This window comes from Ambystoma mexicanum, chromosome 4q (assembly GCF_040938575.1).
Source record: "Ambystoma mexicanum isolate Mex_15411 chromosome 4q, UKY_AmexF1_1, whole genome shotgun sequence".
NCBI classification, from domain to species: domain Eukaryota; kingdom Metazoa; phylum Chordata; class Amphibia; order Caudata; family Ambystomatidae; genus Ambystoma; species Ambystoma mexicanum.
In genome coordinates, this window is record NC_090928.1 from 686,423,177 (window position 1) to 686,436,549 (window position 13,373).

At 44.7% G+C, this 13,373-nt stretch overlaps 1 protein-coding gene across 1 annotated transcript in view; it reads left to right on the forward strand.

Moving 5' to 3' along the window:
- Positions 1–13,146, forward strand: part of CHGB (chromogranin B) — a 318,820-nt gene extending 305,674 nt beyond the window's left edge. The window contains exon 5 of the mRNA XM_069608269.1: positions 12,744–13,146. Within this exon, the coding sequence (XP_069464370.1) occupies positions 12,744–12,827 (84 nt within the window). The 3' untranslated portion in view covers positions 12,828–13,146. The remainder of the gene's footprint in view (positions 1–12,743) is intronic.
- The last annotated feature ends 227 nt before the right edge of the window (positions 13,147–13,373 follow it).

Here is a 13,373-nt window from a genome sequence, read left to right on the forward strand (position 1 = left end):
TCGACTGCATGTCCGGCAACAGACTCCCAAAGCATTGTTGTATCGTGCTTTTCAGAATACAGTCCAAGATCGTCTCACTAAGTCCCTTCACGCGAATGTTGGACCTATGATACCGGTTCTCCCGGTCCTCTACTTGTACTCAAGATTGTGAGTGGCCCTTGCCACTTGCTCCAAGAGTTCTCTGTTTTATCAGACTGCCTCTGTCATTTCTGATAGGCTCCATTCCGTGATTTCTACTCTAGTGCCAAGGTTGTTTATCTCCTCTCTCACCTCCTTTAAGGAGCTCTGCAGATCTTCTTTCATGCTAAGGAACTGGTCCTGGAAAGTGTTCACTATTCTATCTTGCAGACCCTTTAGGCATTCTAGTAGGTCTTCTTTGTACAAAGACACGTTTTGTGAGGTCTCCTCGTAGGTCCCGCTTGTTAACTTCATCTCCAATTCTGTACTGTGGCTCTACACCAGGCGGTGTTGACAGCGATGCTCTAATTGACCCCTTGAGAGTCGGCTGTTATTTTATGTTTGGCCTGGGTGAAAAGGGGGGACACTACAGGGGTCTTGCAGCTGACCTCCGGTTTCCCTAGGGGCGCGATCTTCCGGGGCCATGCGATTCCCCTCTGGAGCATCACTTCAGTGAGAGTGTGGTGTCCACCTGTCAGTAGCCCTTCTCCTCCATGTCGGTCCACGTAGTCCACTGCTTGAGGCTTCTGCTGTACGTTTTTACTCTGGGGCAGGCCACCTACAGTTCCAGGTACTGTGCCCGTTCTGCCGAAACGTCCACTTCGGTCCCGACACCCCTATGAGAGGGGGGGGGCAAGCAGGGCCCTGCTCACTCCCTGCCCGGGTCTTCAGCTTCCCCGGAAGTCGCCTCATGGAGATCCCCCTTTCCCCGCCCGGGGGACTCCACAGTGACTAACGGCCAGGTCCCCTTCTGCCTCTGTCATAGTCGGTATTCCAGCGTTCTCTGCTACATGCACAGCACACTCTCCCCGTTCTGGGCCTGCCGCCTCGGCCGCCCAGCACCTTCCTTGCCACCACAGGATTGCTCCTCTGTCTCCGGCTCAGGGGTTAAGCTGTGCCCTGGTACCCGCCCTGTTCTCTGATCTTGATTGCACCAGGCTTCGTCCTCGTGATGCCGGTGACGGTCTGCACCACCTTGCTTCCCCTGTCCCTGTGGGTGCTTATCAATGCTCGGAATCCATAGCAGCGGGGCTCCGATCACCTTGCTTGATGGCCCGTGGGCCTGCTCTTGTTGGCCCTGATGGAGGACAGGGTTTCGCGTCCTCACACATCGGCGGCATCTTAGAATCTCCTTCTTTAATTGGAACATTTCCTTTTGGCTGTATTGAGCTGAGTCAATATGTCTGAAGTAATGTGTTTTCTTCGCTTTGAGGATGTACCCCTTGTAGATACATTGCTGTTGATAGAAGGCACATTTCTTTGCTTGTAGGTGATGTTTCCTCCAGATTTTCTCCAATTGTCTATTCACTTTCTTAATGCCATGTCATTTTGATGTGTACCACTTTACAGAGTCCTTCTACTGAGATTTTTTTAATGATTCTTTACAGCAATCTCCTCTAAAACCCAGTTCACAAAGTAATTAATGTTATTGAGTTCTTCACCTTGGGTGTTTGTGGGTGTTTCTGGTGGATGACATAACAGTCATGGCAGCATATCCGCTGGGCATCTCGAATCAGAGCAGACTGGACCCTCATACATCTCTTGGACTGCAGCGATTGGCTGGACAGGGAAGTCTTTCAAAGGCTATAATGAAACTGAGAGGCCATTGTCAAACAGACCTATTTGCCTTGCCAGTGAACAGGCAACTCAACTAGTTTTTCAGTTGGAGACCCTACATACAGATCCTTTCCTGTAGAATTGGAGACAGCTAGTAAAGAAGTTTCTTTTGCCCTATTCACAATGATCCTGAGGACACTAGCACTAGCCAGGAGTCAAGCAAGACTAGCATTAGTCACACCAGCCTGCTGGGGCCAAGCATGGTTACCAGACCTCCTATAGATGTCAATAGAGAATCCCATTATCCTCCCATCAGAATGAGAGATCTTTCTGGATCCAGTTGGACTCCCCCACACGCTAGTGGTTCAGGGCTCACTAATGTTAATAGAACGGTTTATTTCAAGGATGCCTGGCAAATGTCAGGCCTTTCAGGAGAAGCTGAACACCTCATTGAGGAATTTTGGGCTCCTGGAACAACCAGATCTTACAGACATTCAGCCCACTGACGTGATCTATATTGGGAATATTCTGGCAGCTTCAGCCACAGAAGGCAGAGCGTATTGTGAAGAATCCTGAGTCATCACCAAACCTCAGCCTAAAGTCTCCTCCCATGTGGCCAGGGGAAGGCAGCTGCTACCTGATCCTAACCCTGGGGGTGGTATCAGGCAGAATTATCGCATAGAAAGAGGCGGCTATCAAGGGGAAGTGGTGACTCTGCTTGGGGAGATGTGATATTCATATTCTTCTGAGGATGAAAATCAAATAATTCCTAAATATCTAATGGCATGTAATCAATGTGCAAGTCCCTCCCATATAAATGCTCGAAAAACATGCCAGGGGAAATCATCCTGACAGAATAATGTTGATTCCTCAGGTGTTCGAGAGCTAAAAATGAAACCTTTGAAATATTCTAGTTCCACCTTAAATGGAAATCCTCACTACAAAACTAATGTCACTTTTTCTAATATGGACTTCATTAACTAACACGCATATGGTACTGGGACGAGGAAGAAGGGCCCAGAGGCAATGAAGATTCAAAGTAGTGTTAACAAAAGGTGCAATCTAGTTGTGATAGACCTAGGCACCTGGTGGGATAGCAGTGTGTCAAGAAGAGACCCAGCAAATTGCAGAGTGCGTGCAGCGGGAAGCGGCATGTCAAGAAGAGGCCCAGCTGAAGAGGAGACATGCTCCCCGTTCAGCACATGGCGTGTCGGTGAGAGAAAGGCTGCAGAAGATCATCAGAGCTGCCAGAGCTCCTGGAGACCAACGCGCAACTCACTGAAGGAACGCGGTCACAGGAAAGAAGGTGGACGGGAGACTGAAGACCTGCTGCAACACCTGACCATGGGACAGAGCAGCAGAATACAACCAGTGAGTTGGCTAAATGTGAATGCTGAGCCCGGGGTGCTCCGTAAAGGAAAGTAATTAAAGATCAATGATTCTGAATACCAAACTGTTAAAAAAGTAGACGTTACACATTTTTAATATCGAACATTTAATGAAGGAAAGTTGAATTCCAATCATTTTGAAAACTGAATACTCAATGAAAGAAAGCAGAAACTTTCTAATTGCAAATACCAAGTGCCTAAAGAAGTAAAGCAGAAGTGGCAAGGACGTGAATTCCATCATGGGGGATTACAAGTGAGGAAAGCTTACAGTCAGCTTTGCCAACAGCCAAGTGAAACCATACTGAGACAACAACTCTCCCTTTTTGGGATACCAACTGGGGCAAACTGTTAACCTAAACTGCCAACAGTCCAAAGGTTGTCAAGAAGCATATAAGAGATACTTAGACAATGGGCCTCATTACACAGATGGCGGTGAACCATGGTGCTATTAGCGCCATGGTTCATGCCGGTAAAATACCGGCACCGCCTTGGTGGAAAGGGGAATTACCGCCCTATTCCAAGGTTGGCGGGGCGGTAATTCCCCCTTCCACCATTGCCCTTCCCCATTCCCATTTTTGCCCCATAGGGCATAATGGGAATGGGGAAGGTGCTAATTACGGTACCGCAAATTGCGGTACCGTAATTAGCACCAAAGTCCCTTTGCGGGTTGGTTTTTAACACCTGCAAAAAGCAGGCGCTAAATTCCCCAACCCGCAAAGGGACCTCGTAGTAAGGCGGTAAGGATTTACCGATACCGGTATTTTACCGGTACCGGTAAATCCTTACCGCCATCCGTGTAATGAGGCCCAATGTCTCTTCTTTTAAAAGTTATCAGTTTGGCAGAAACTGGAACACACATTATAAAGAGTCAAGAGATTCTAAGAAAAAGCAGTTGTTGGTTAATTCTCCTTTCAAGAGAGATTGGTGTGGAGAATCGTGGAACAAGTATTGCGTTCGAAGTTGAATGTAGTTTAGGAGTTTTCTTCCTAGCAGGCGAGTAATCCAGAAAAGGGACTGTAGCAGTTAGTCCTGGCAGGCGAGTGTGCCAGGAAACAAGAAGATGGTTTATTGAAGTATATCTATGTTGAAACGCTTTGTTGGAAAGACCTTTGTTGAAGGAAAGAACAATACAGCTCATATTTTGTTTGATGAACTGATAACAGTAGTTTATTTGCAGAAGGCGTGTCATGAAAAGTTGTTTTGCTATCCTGGCAAAAGTGGTTCATTTGAAGAAGGTGTAATGAGTTATTACTTGTGGAACATTTTGAAAAGACCAATTGCTTTTGTTTTAATCTTGTGTTGTGGAAAAAGAACATTTACCTTTCGAAGAAGGATATTGTGGAAAACATCAGTTGTTTTGAATTGTGAAAAACATTTGTGGAAAAGACATTTTTTGTGTCCCAAAGAGAGACACTGGCCCTCATTACGACCCTGGCGGAGTGGGATACCGCCAGCGGTAATCGCGGCGGACCCGTCCGCCGTACTACGAGTTCCCTTAGCGCCATGGAGGTTTTCTCCGCCTGGTTTTACCGGGCGGAGAAAACCATGGCGCTAAGGGACCTCGTTGTTAATTACGCCGCCGTACTTTACGGCGGCGTAATTAACTCCTTCCCCACTCCCATTATACCCTATGGGGCAAGAATGGGAATGGGGAAGGGTAAAATGGGGATTGGGGATTTACCGCTCCGCCAAGGTCGGCATGGGGTGGTAAATCCGCCAACCCCCATGGCGCTATCGGCGGCTTTCCGCCATGCTCCGCGGTGCATTTTGCACCGCGGATTCCGCCAGGGTCGTAATGAGGGCCACTGTGTTTGGAAGAGAGATTTGTATTGCCCTAAAAGGAACTTTGTTAAAACAGAACTGTGCTCAAAATGTTCCTGAATTGATCCAGGGGAAGGGGGTTCAACCCTGGCCACAAGGAGTGATTTTAAGAACCTTTAAGTTTGAATTGATTAACTTTTTTGTTGAACTGAAAGGGGCCTTATCTTCCTTCTATCCATTTATTGCGTGTATAAATGTGAGGCTCAGAGAAGTTTTGGACATTTGGTTATTTTTTTTTAGCATTAGTGGGCTAGGCAGGGGCCTCCTTATTAGGATAGGGAAGGATAGGCGTTTATCCAGCACATTTTCCTTTAATAAATGGCAAACCTTGAGAAAACATTACCTTTGTGTCCGTCTCACATTTCTGACCCCTCACAGTACAGAACAATACATATCTGCAGGTCCGGAATCTCAGCAGCCCACAAGGGTATTGGTTGGTCAGCAGTAAGCACACATGCTTTCATATACAGGCTGCCCAAAAGAGTCAAATCTTTGACACCTCCAACTCCCAAGTATACACAACTATGGGATGTCAACAAAGTACTGTGGTTATTTCGGATATGATCTGAAAACGGCAAACTATCCTGTAAAGCCTTGGCGGTCAAACTGATAACACTCCTATGTCTATTCCCCTGCAAAAGGCTGTCTGACGTCAGAGCTCTAGCAGCGAATAAAAAGAGCTATGCCCCAGAGGGAGTAATGTTTTTACATCATCAAGAGAACAAAAATCAATATGAAGAGCACACCCTACCCAGCTTTTCCAGAAAAGCCCAAGCTCTGACCGATCGGAACCCTTGAAGCTCATGTGGCAGCGATCAAATAGCTTAGACCACCTGGAGCAACACAACTGTTGATCGCCCTACAGAAAGATTTCAAGGCAATCTCTTCAGCTACCTAAGTAGATGGGTGCAGTGGTGATTGCAACAGGCAGGAATAGATGTATCCTGTTTCGGAGCCCACTTGGTGAAAAGGGCAATCGCCTATAAAGCTTTCAGGCATGGGCTTGACTAGAAGACATTTTGAAAGCCACAGGCTGGTCAAATGAATCAGTGTTTAAGAAGAATGTTTACTTTAAACCGATCAACCCAGTGTCCTCCTTGGTGGTGAGTATGCTTTAAACAAGCAAAATTCGAGCCTCTGGTTTTGACATAGAATACAGATTATCCATACTAATGCTAAGGAAAATCATGGTTTTAATAAAGACACAGAGGCAGAATATTATCCCACCCAAGCCAAATGGCAGGCAATGTGAACAAGTCCATTAAGCAAGGGAAGAGGCATGCAGCAGCAGCGGTAGTAGAAGAAGCATCATGGTTAAGACATTGATTGCCCGCCCCAGCCTCTTAAAAGTTTCTTTGTGTTATCTTTCCACTGCAGGCACAGAGGTTAAGTCATCAGGTTCCTTGTATTCATTTATTGCGTGTATAAATGTGAGGCTCAGAGAAGTTTTGGACATTAGGTTATTTTTTTTTAGCATTAGTGGGCTAGGCAGGGGCCTCCTTATTAGGATAGGGAAGGATACGCGTTTATCCAGCACATTTTCCTTTAATAAATGGCAAACCTTGAGAAAACAATACCTTTGTGTCCGTCTCACATTTCTGACCCCTCACAGTACAGAACAATACATATCTTCAGGTCCGGAATCTCAGCAGCCCACAAGGGTATTGGTGGGTCAGCAGTAAGCACACATGTTTTCATATACAGGCTGCCCAAAAGAGTCAAATCTTTGACACCTCCAACTCCCAAGTATACACAACTATGGGATGTCAACAAAGTACTGTGGTTATTTCGGATATGATCTGAAAACGGCAAACTATCCTGTAAAGCCTTGGCGGTCAAACTGATAACACTCCTATGTCTATTCCCCTGCAAAAGGCTGTCTGACGTCAGAGCTCTAGCAGCGAATAAAAAGAGCTATGCCCCAGAGGGAGTAATGTTTTTACATCATCAAGAGAACAAAAATCAATATGAAGAGCACACCCTACCCAGCTTTTCCAGAAAAGCCCAAGCTCTGACCGATCGGAACCCTTGAAGCTCATGTGGCAGCGATCAAATAGCTTAGACCACCTGGAGCAACACAACTGTTGATCGCCCTACAGAAAGATTTCAAGGTAATCTCTTCAGCTACCTAAGTAGATGGGTGCAGTGGTGATTGCAACAGGCAGGAATAGATGTATCCTGTTTCGGAGCCCACTTGGTGAAAAGGGCAATCGCCGATAAAGCTTTCAGGCATGGGCTTGCCTAGAAGACATTTTGAAAGCCACAGGCTGGTCAAATGAATCAGTGTTTAAGAAGAATGTTTACTTTAAACCGATCAACCCAGTGTCCTCCTTGGTGGTGAGTATGCTTTAAACAAGCATAATACGAGCCTCTGGTTTTGACATAGAATACAGATTATCCATACTAATGCTAAGGAAAATCATGGTTTTAATAAAGACACAGAGGCAGAATATTATCCCACCCAAGCCAAATGGCAGGCAATGTGAACAAGTCCATTAAGCAAGGCAAGAGGCATGCAGCAGCAGCGGTAGTAGAAGAAGCATCATGGTTAAGACATTGATTGCCCGCCCCAGCCTCTTAAAAGTTTCTTTGTGTTATCTTTCCACTGCAGGCACAGAGGTTAAGTCATCAGGTTAGCGAAGGAATGGACCAAAGTTCAGTCACAGTAATGTTCTAGAGCAAGTTGTTAAGATGTTGAGTTTAATTGTACAGCAGCGAAAGAAAGAAGAGGAAGACAGCAGGGAAGAGTCAGTTATACAGCTTTAGGGATAGGGATTGATGGAGAATAGCATGTTGGGTGAACATCAGAACTTTTTAGTTTGAAACTATCAAGACTGTTCTTTTCTTCTTTTCTCTGAGTTTTGTCTTTTTTTTGCTTATTCAGTTAAACATGTACAATGCTACTCGAGAAGTAAAGAGTAGAAAAAAGCATTATAGAAGCCTCTGGTATTGACATAGAATTGAATTTGAACAAAACCTTAGTAAATATATGATACATTCTTCATACTTGACACATGGTCAACCACTTTTCCCCCCTCACTGCACCTACCATAGCAATAAACATACTTAAATCTCCTGCATTAACCTGGTAAATGTCTGTTTTACGCTAGGCCATAACATTATAGAAGGTTTTCACATTACCACCCTGTGAATTGAACATGTGTTAACTATGGAATGGTTATGGGATTTGGGATTTTAGCACACATGGATTAGATTTTGTATATAGTAAGTTATCCATTGTTTTAACAGACTGTTCTTTCCTCTTGCTTTATATATTTTGTTATTGAATGTCATTGTTTTTAGGTATGGACTTTGCTTTTTTTAATCTATATATGTAGGGCGTGCTTTCCAGGCTTGTGGATAGTGTTAAATCTGTACTCCTGTAGCCTCAGACCCCACTGAGCGATACGAGGTGGCATCTGCGCTGATGGTTTCCAATATATGGTGACCAGAGCTTGTTGGTCAGTGATGACGGTAAAGAGTTTTCCATAGAGAAACAAGTGAAAGTGCTTGCATGCCCATACGACGGTGAGAATTGTCAGCATGAGAGTAGCGTTGTTCGGCTTCGGTAAAACTCTTACTGGCATAAGAGACAATCCTCTGTGGCGCGTGACCACTGTCAAAGTGCTGAGCAAGAATGGTGCCGAGTCTCACGGGGCTGGCGTCGACCGTCAGTTCCGTGTACAGGTTTGGGTCAAAATATGATGTGCATACGACCTTCGCGATGTCTCGCCTGATGCAATCAAACGCTGCATCCAGGAGAATGGCTGGTCCTTCTTTGTGAGTAAATGCAGAGGGGTGCTTACAGATGCAAACTCAGGGGAATATTGCATGCAGTAACTTGTAAGGCCAGCTGTCTCCATTTGGCTGAAAAGATGTGGCCCAAAGAATTTCAAGCTAGCCTTGTTAAATTCGCATTTGTCTCTATTCAGGGTTAAGTGGGCATCCTCCAGTACCCTGCATACCCTCCGAACAGTGGCATCATGATCTTCCTGCGAATTGGCAAAAATGTGTATGGTATCGCTGTAGTTTATACAGTCGGGGTGTGGCAAATCACCCTCCATATTTCTTCCTGAAAAATGTCCACGGCCGACGAGATTCCAAAGCTCAATCATTTGTAGCAAAACAAGCCCAAATGAGTGGTGAACGTCATGATGTAGCGCAAAATCTTTGCTTATTTCAATTTGGTGATATCCTTTTGTTAGATCTAGCTGGGCGAAAACTGTTCATCCGTTAAGCAAATGCATAATGTCTGTGATGTGCAGTGTTTAATGACGCTTACTTAGAATGGCCTGGTTCGGCATGCTCATGTCTATACACAACCTGATTTGTCTGTCAGGGCCTTTCCTGGGTACTGGGACCACCGGTGAAATCCAGTGGGGTGGGACCAGAGGTGGGCTTGATGATGTAGTCTCTCATGAGTGTTTGTAGCTCATTTTCTACCTGGGGCTGGATGTTGAGAGGTATGCCCCTATCGTGTTGCACCACTGGTTTGATGGATGGGTCAAAATGTAGCTTTATCTGTCGTTCCTTGAGCTTGCCTGTCCCCTTGAACAGGGAAAGGAAGGTTGCCTCTATTTTGGCCATCGGGGTGACGTATTTGTTGGCCATGATGTGGTATAAGATGTGGATTAACCCCATCTAAATTGCTGATCTGAAGCTTAAGATGCATCCACTGGTGACTTCCGCCCCAATGACGTGGATCGTGATGCGATGTGATTTGTCCTTATAGTAGCACATTGTGGTGAATGTTCCTTTGCACGGCAATGTCTCCTTTGGGCCGTAGGCATAGATCTCTATCCCTGCTTTCTTCAGGTGGGGTGGCCTCTTCAGTCTCATGAACATGTCCTCAGGCATTACATTCACAGTTGCGCCCAAGTCTATAAGGAAGTGATATGACCTTCCCAGTACTGCCAACAACAATATTGGACTGTGAGTCATTGGCATATAAGTAACCTTTACGTCTTTCTAGGCTTGAGGGATTTCAGATTCACTTGTCGATGGGGTCCATGTCCATAGGTAGTGTATACACTTCTTTCTTGTCTTGCGTACCTCAGGGGGCGTGCGTGGGCCTGAGACTGTGCTGCTCCCGGGATGTGTGTCTCTTTTCAGAGCGCTTGAGTCTCTGCTCTCTGGCATGGCACGTAGGTGATTTTTTCCGATATGCTCTGTAGTCCTTCCGGTATGACCCCCATCCTTTGTGTGCCTTGCACATCGCCCTGAAATAGTCTTCACCGCCCCATGCTGAGCACTCCTGTACTACGGCCGAACATGAACCCTCATGGGGAACTTTTGTCTTCTCTCACTGGCCTGGGTTGGGAGGGGATCTTGTGCAGCGTTTCCTCTTTTATTGACACAGAGGGAGTTATCTGCAACTTGCTCAGTGTCGGTACCTGGTGCTCCAGTGCTATGGTGGTTTGTGCCAGCACCAGTATTTCTGCCAGAATGTGCATTTTTGTAACAATTTCTTTTTGAATGGTACAGGGAGGTAGCCCACAATGATCTGGGGGTGGATTACCTCAGTACAGGAGTGGGATGCACGGGGTGTCTCTGCACCACACAGTAATGTCCCCTCATCGCCAGTTGTAACGTCAGCCTCAAAACAGGTGCGCATCGCCCAGCAAAGGAAACAGACCACACCCATGGGTTGGCGGGGAACAACTAACTTTTATTAGGGAACCTCCTCTCTTCGTCACATTGGGCCACATGATCAACAAATTACTCACGTGCTACGTGAGTGCCCATGATACCACAGCTGCCTAGCTTGCCTTTGCCGCTGTTGGCCTTTAAGCATTCTTCGGCACCATGTGTACCCACATGGGCCTCACTAACCTTATATTTCTGCAACGGCTCTCCACCATTCTGTCTCTTGGGCACCAATTTTCCAAAATGGAGTCTTCTCGATCCCCGGCCTTTCAAAGTCATGTGGCCTCCCTCAGGAATACATACTTTCCCCTATTATCTTTACCTGATACATAGAACTCTTGCGTGTCCTGCTAACCATTCAAAACATCTCAATCCATCAATACTCTCACATCACTTAACTATGCTTCACAGTGTTACATTTAATGGCAGCTTATAAAGCCATCTGACCTAAACCTGGGTCAACAGCATGGCCCTAGGGGTATTCAGCCCATCGTCACGCAATGCTCAATATCCCTTGGCTTCCACATTGATGTCCACCTGCCTTACAAGATCAACATCCTTAAGATCACCAAGAGGTTCCAGCTATCGCAGTATTTACTAGACCTCAGCAAATTGAACTATAACTTCCAATTCACCCTGCAGGCATCGGGCCTTGAGACAACTCCTACATTGATGGAGGAAATTACCTTCTCAACATCTTCCCCACTTCAGAAGGGCATCAGAAAAAAGTTGATATTCATGCAGCCCAATGGCTGATCTCCAAAGATGACCACCGCGCTCCCACAAAAAACTGAACTGCACAGGCTTTTTCTCCCAAGACACAGATTCATGGTTCTCTTTTTAATGTTCAGGGCCAAATACATGAAGAAACTCCACTACCTTGCAGGGAAACAGTCCACTTCCTGCCACCAACGTGCAATTCCCATTCCCCCCCTTTACTCAGGCACACCTTTCAACCCAAAAGATTAAAAATGAAGAAAAAAATCTATTCTCAGTCAGCACTGCCAGACTCTGTAACAGTCCTCTCACACACAACCTACAACTCAAAATCATCAGGCCTTTAAACCTCCAGAATAGAAGAGAAGGCCTACTAATTCCGACTCCACCTAACTGTCGATCCCAGAATCCTCCACAATTACTCATCCTCCGTGTACGCCCTATGCTCCCTCCCCCTATGATCTGCTTTATGGAACATAACAAGCAACTGATTTGTGTTGCTGCCACCCTTCCCATAAAACATCCACTTATAGATTAATACTTGGCTGGAATGTACCCAGGATACAATATGAAGGTTGTCAGTGCCATATGAAGTAGGTTTAAGTATATGGGCATCCAGCAGCTTTACAGCATTATTTTTTCAAAATAACACTCAGAGGGTTTATGGTCAATTCATCTAAAACCATGCCACCTAATACCATTTCATTGAAATGTGTCCATCTAAAAATGTCCATGTAATGCATTTTTTTCTTTTTTCTTTTTTCCTTGCTTTGCCCCTCCTCCAAATCCCTGTTTTTTACCCTTTAAAATACACCTGAACAAAAATTAACCCTTTACCCCCCAAAACATGCATTAGATCGACATTTTTTAGATGGAAACATTTTGATGGAATGGTATTAGGTGGAATGGTTTTAGATGAATTGACTAGATACCCACTTTTAGAGTAAATGGAAATGGTTTTATTTATTTTCCTAGCAGCTTTTCAGCAAATGAAAATGTGAAGCCCCAGAAGCATTTAGAAACAGGTGGGATGCTATGTACATTTACATTCTTACAGGGGCATTAGCTCTATGGAATGTCTAAATCATTCCAATTATGGCCAAATTTAACATGAGATGGCCATGCTTTCCAAATATTGTACTGTTGATTCGAGGCTGTGAGCAGTCATGCCTCCTACATATTGCACATCTGTGCCGCTGCATACTATGTTTGCCCCTCTTTGTGCCACCCACAAATGTTCTTTCGTGAATTTTGATTGACTGCGTACAATGAATGTAATGGGTAAATTATAACATGTTGATCATCTGAAGCTAAAATGTCCTTGACGGTCATTTGGAAACTCAAAGTATTACTGAAATTATTATTACTGTAAAAGCAAAAGCACAATAATCAGTTTTCAAGTATATTAAAAGCATATATCTTTGGTGTGTTTTTAAGGAAAAGGAGCTTGAGAATCTGGCAGCAATGGATTTGGAGTTACAGAAAATCGCAGAGAAACTGAACGATAACCGAAGAGGATGAAAGCTGGAGACGCTCTGCACGACCATTCGTCAGATGCACTGCACACAGCTTTCCATAATTCAGATAACTACGCGTGTTGATACTTTTACTGCCGTTTCAATGTTTTGTTTTTTCAGACACTGAAAACTCTATATTGTGCACTATGTGTAGTGTTTTACACTGTAATGAATACTGTATGCTACTGAACTAGAGCGAAATAAAACAGCACAGAAAGCCAGGCAGAAATTTACTATGCTTATGAGAAATGTTTGTTTTATTGTTCTTATGAAATATATTTGTCTCTGAGTTTCAAGTATTAAAAATTGTAATCAGTCTTTAACTAATCTTTCAGTCTTGGTTACCCTTTCAAACTTTTATGGTGAAAAGTAAACGTTGATCTCATACTTTACATGTTTTTTCTGTTGTTCCAAATATAATAATGTTGCACTTACATTGTGTGTCTCATCAAATGTCAGACACTGAAACACTTTTCAGACAAGTATATAACAGCATAATTATCTTACAGTTTTGGTTGCTGGGTGCACTAGCTTTGGTCACCTGAGGCAT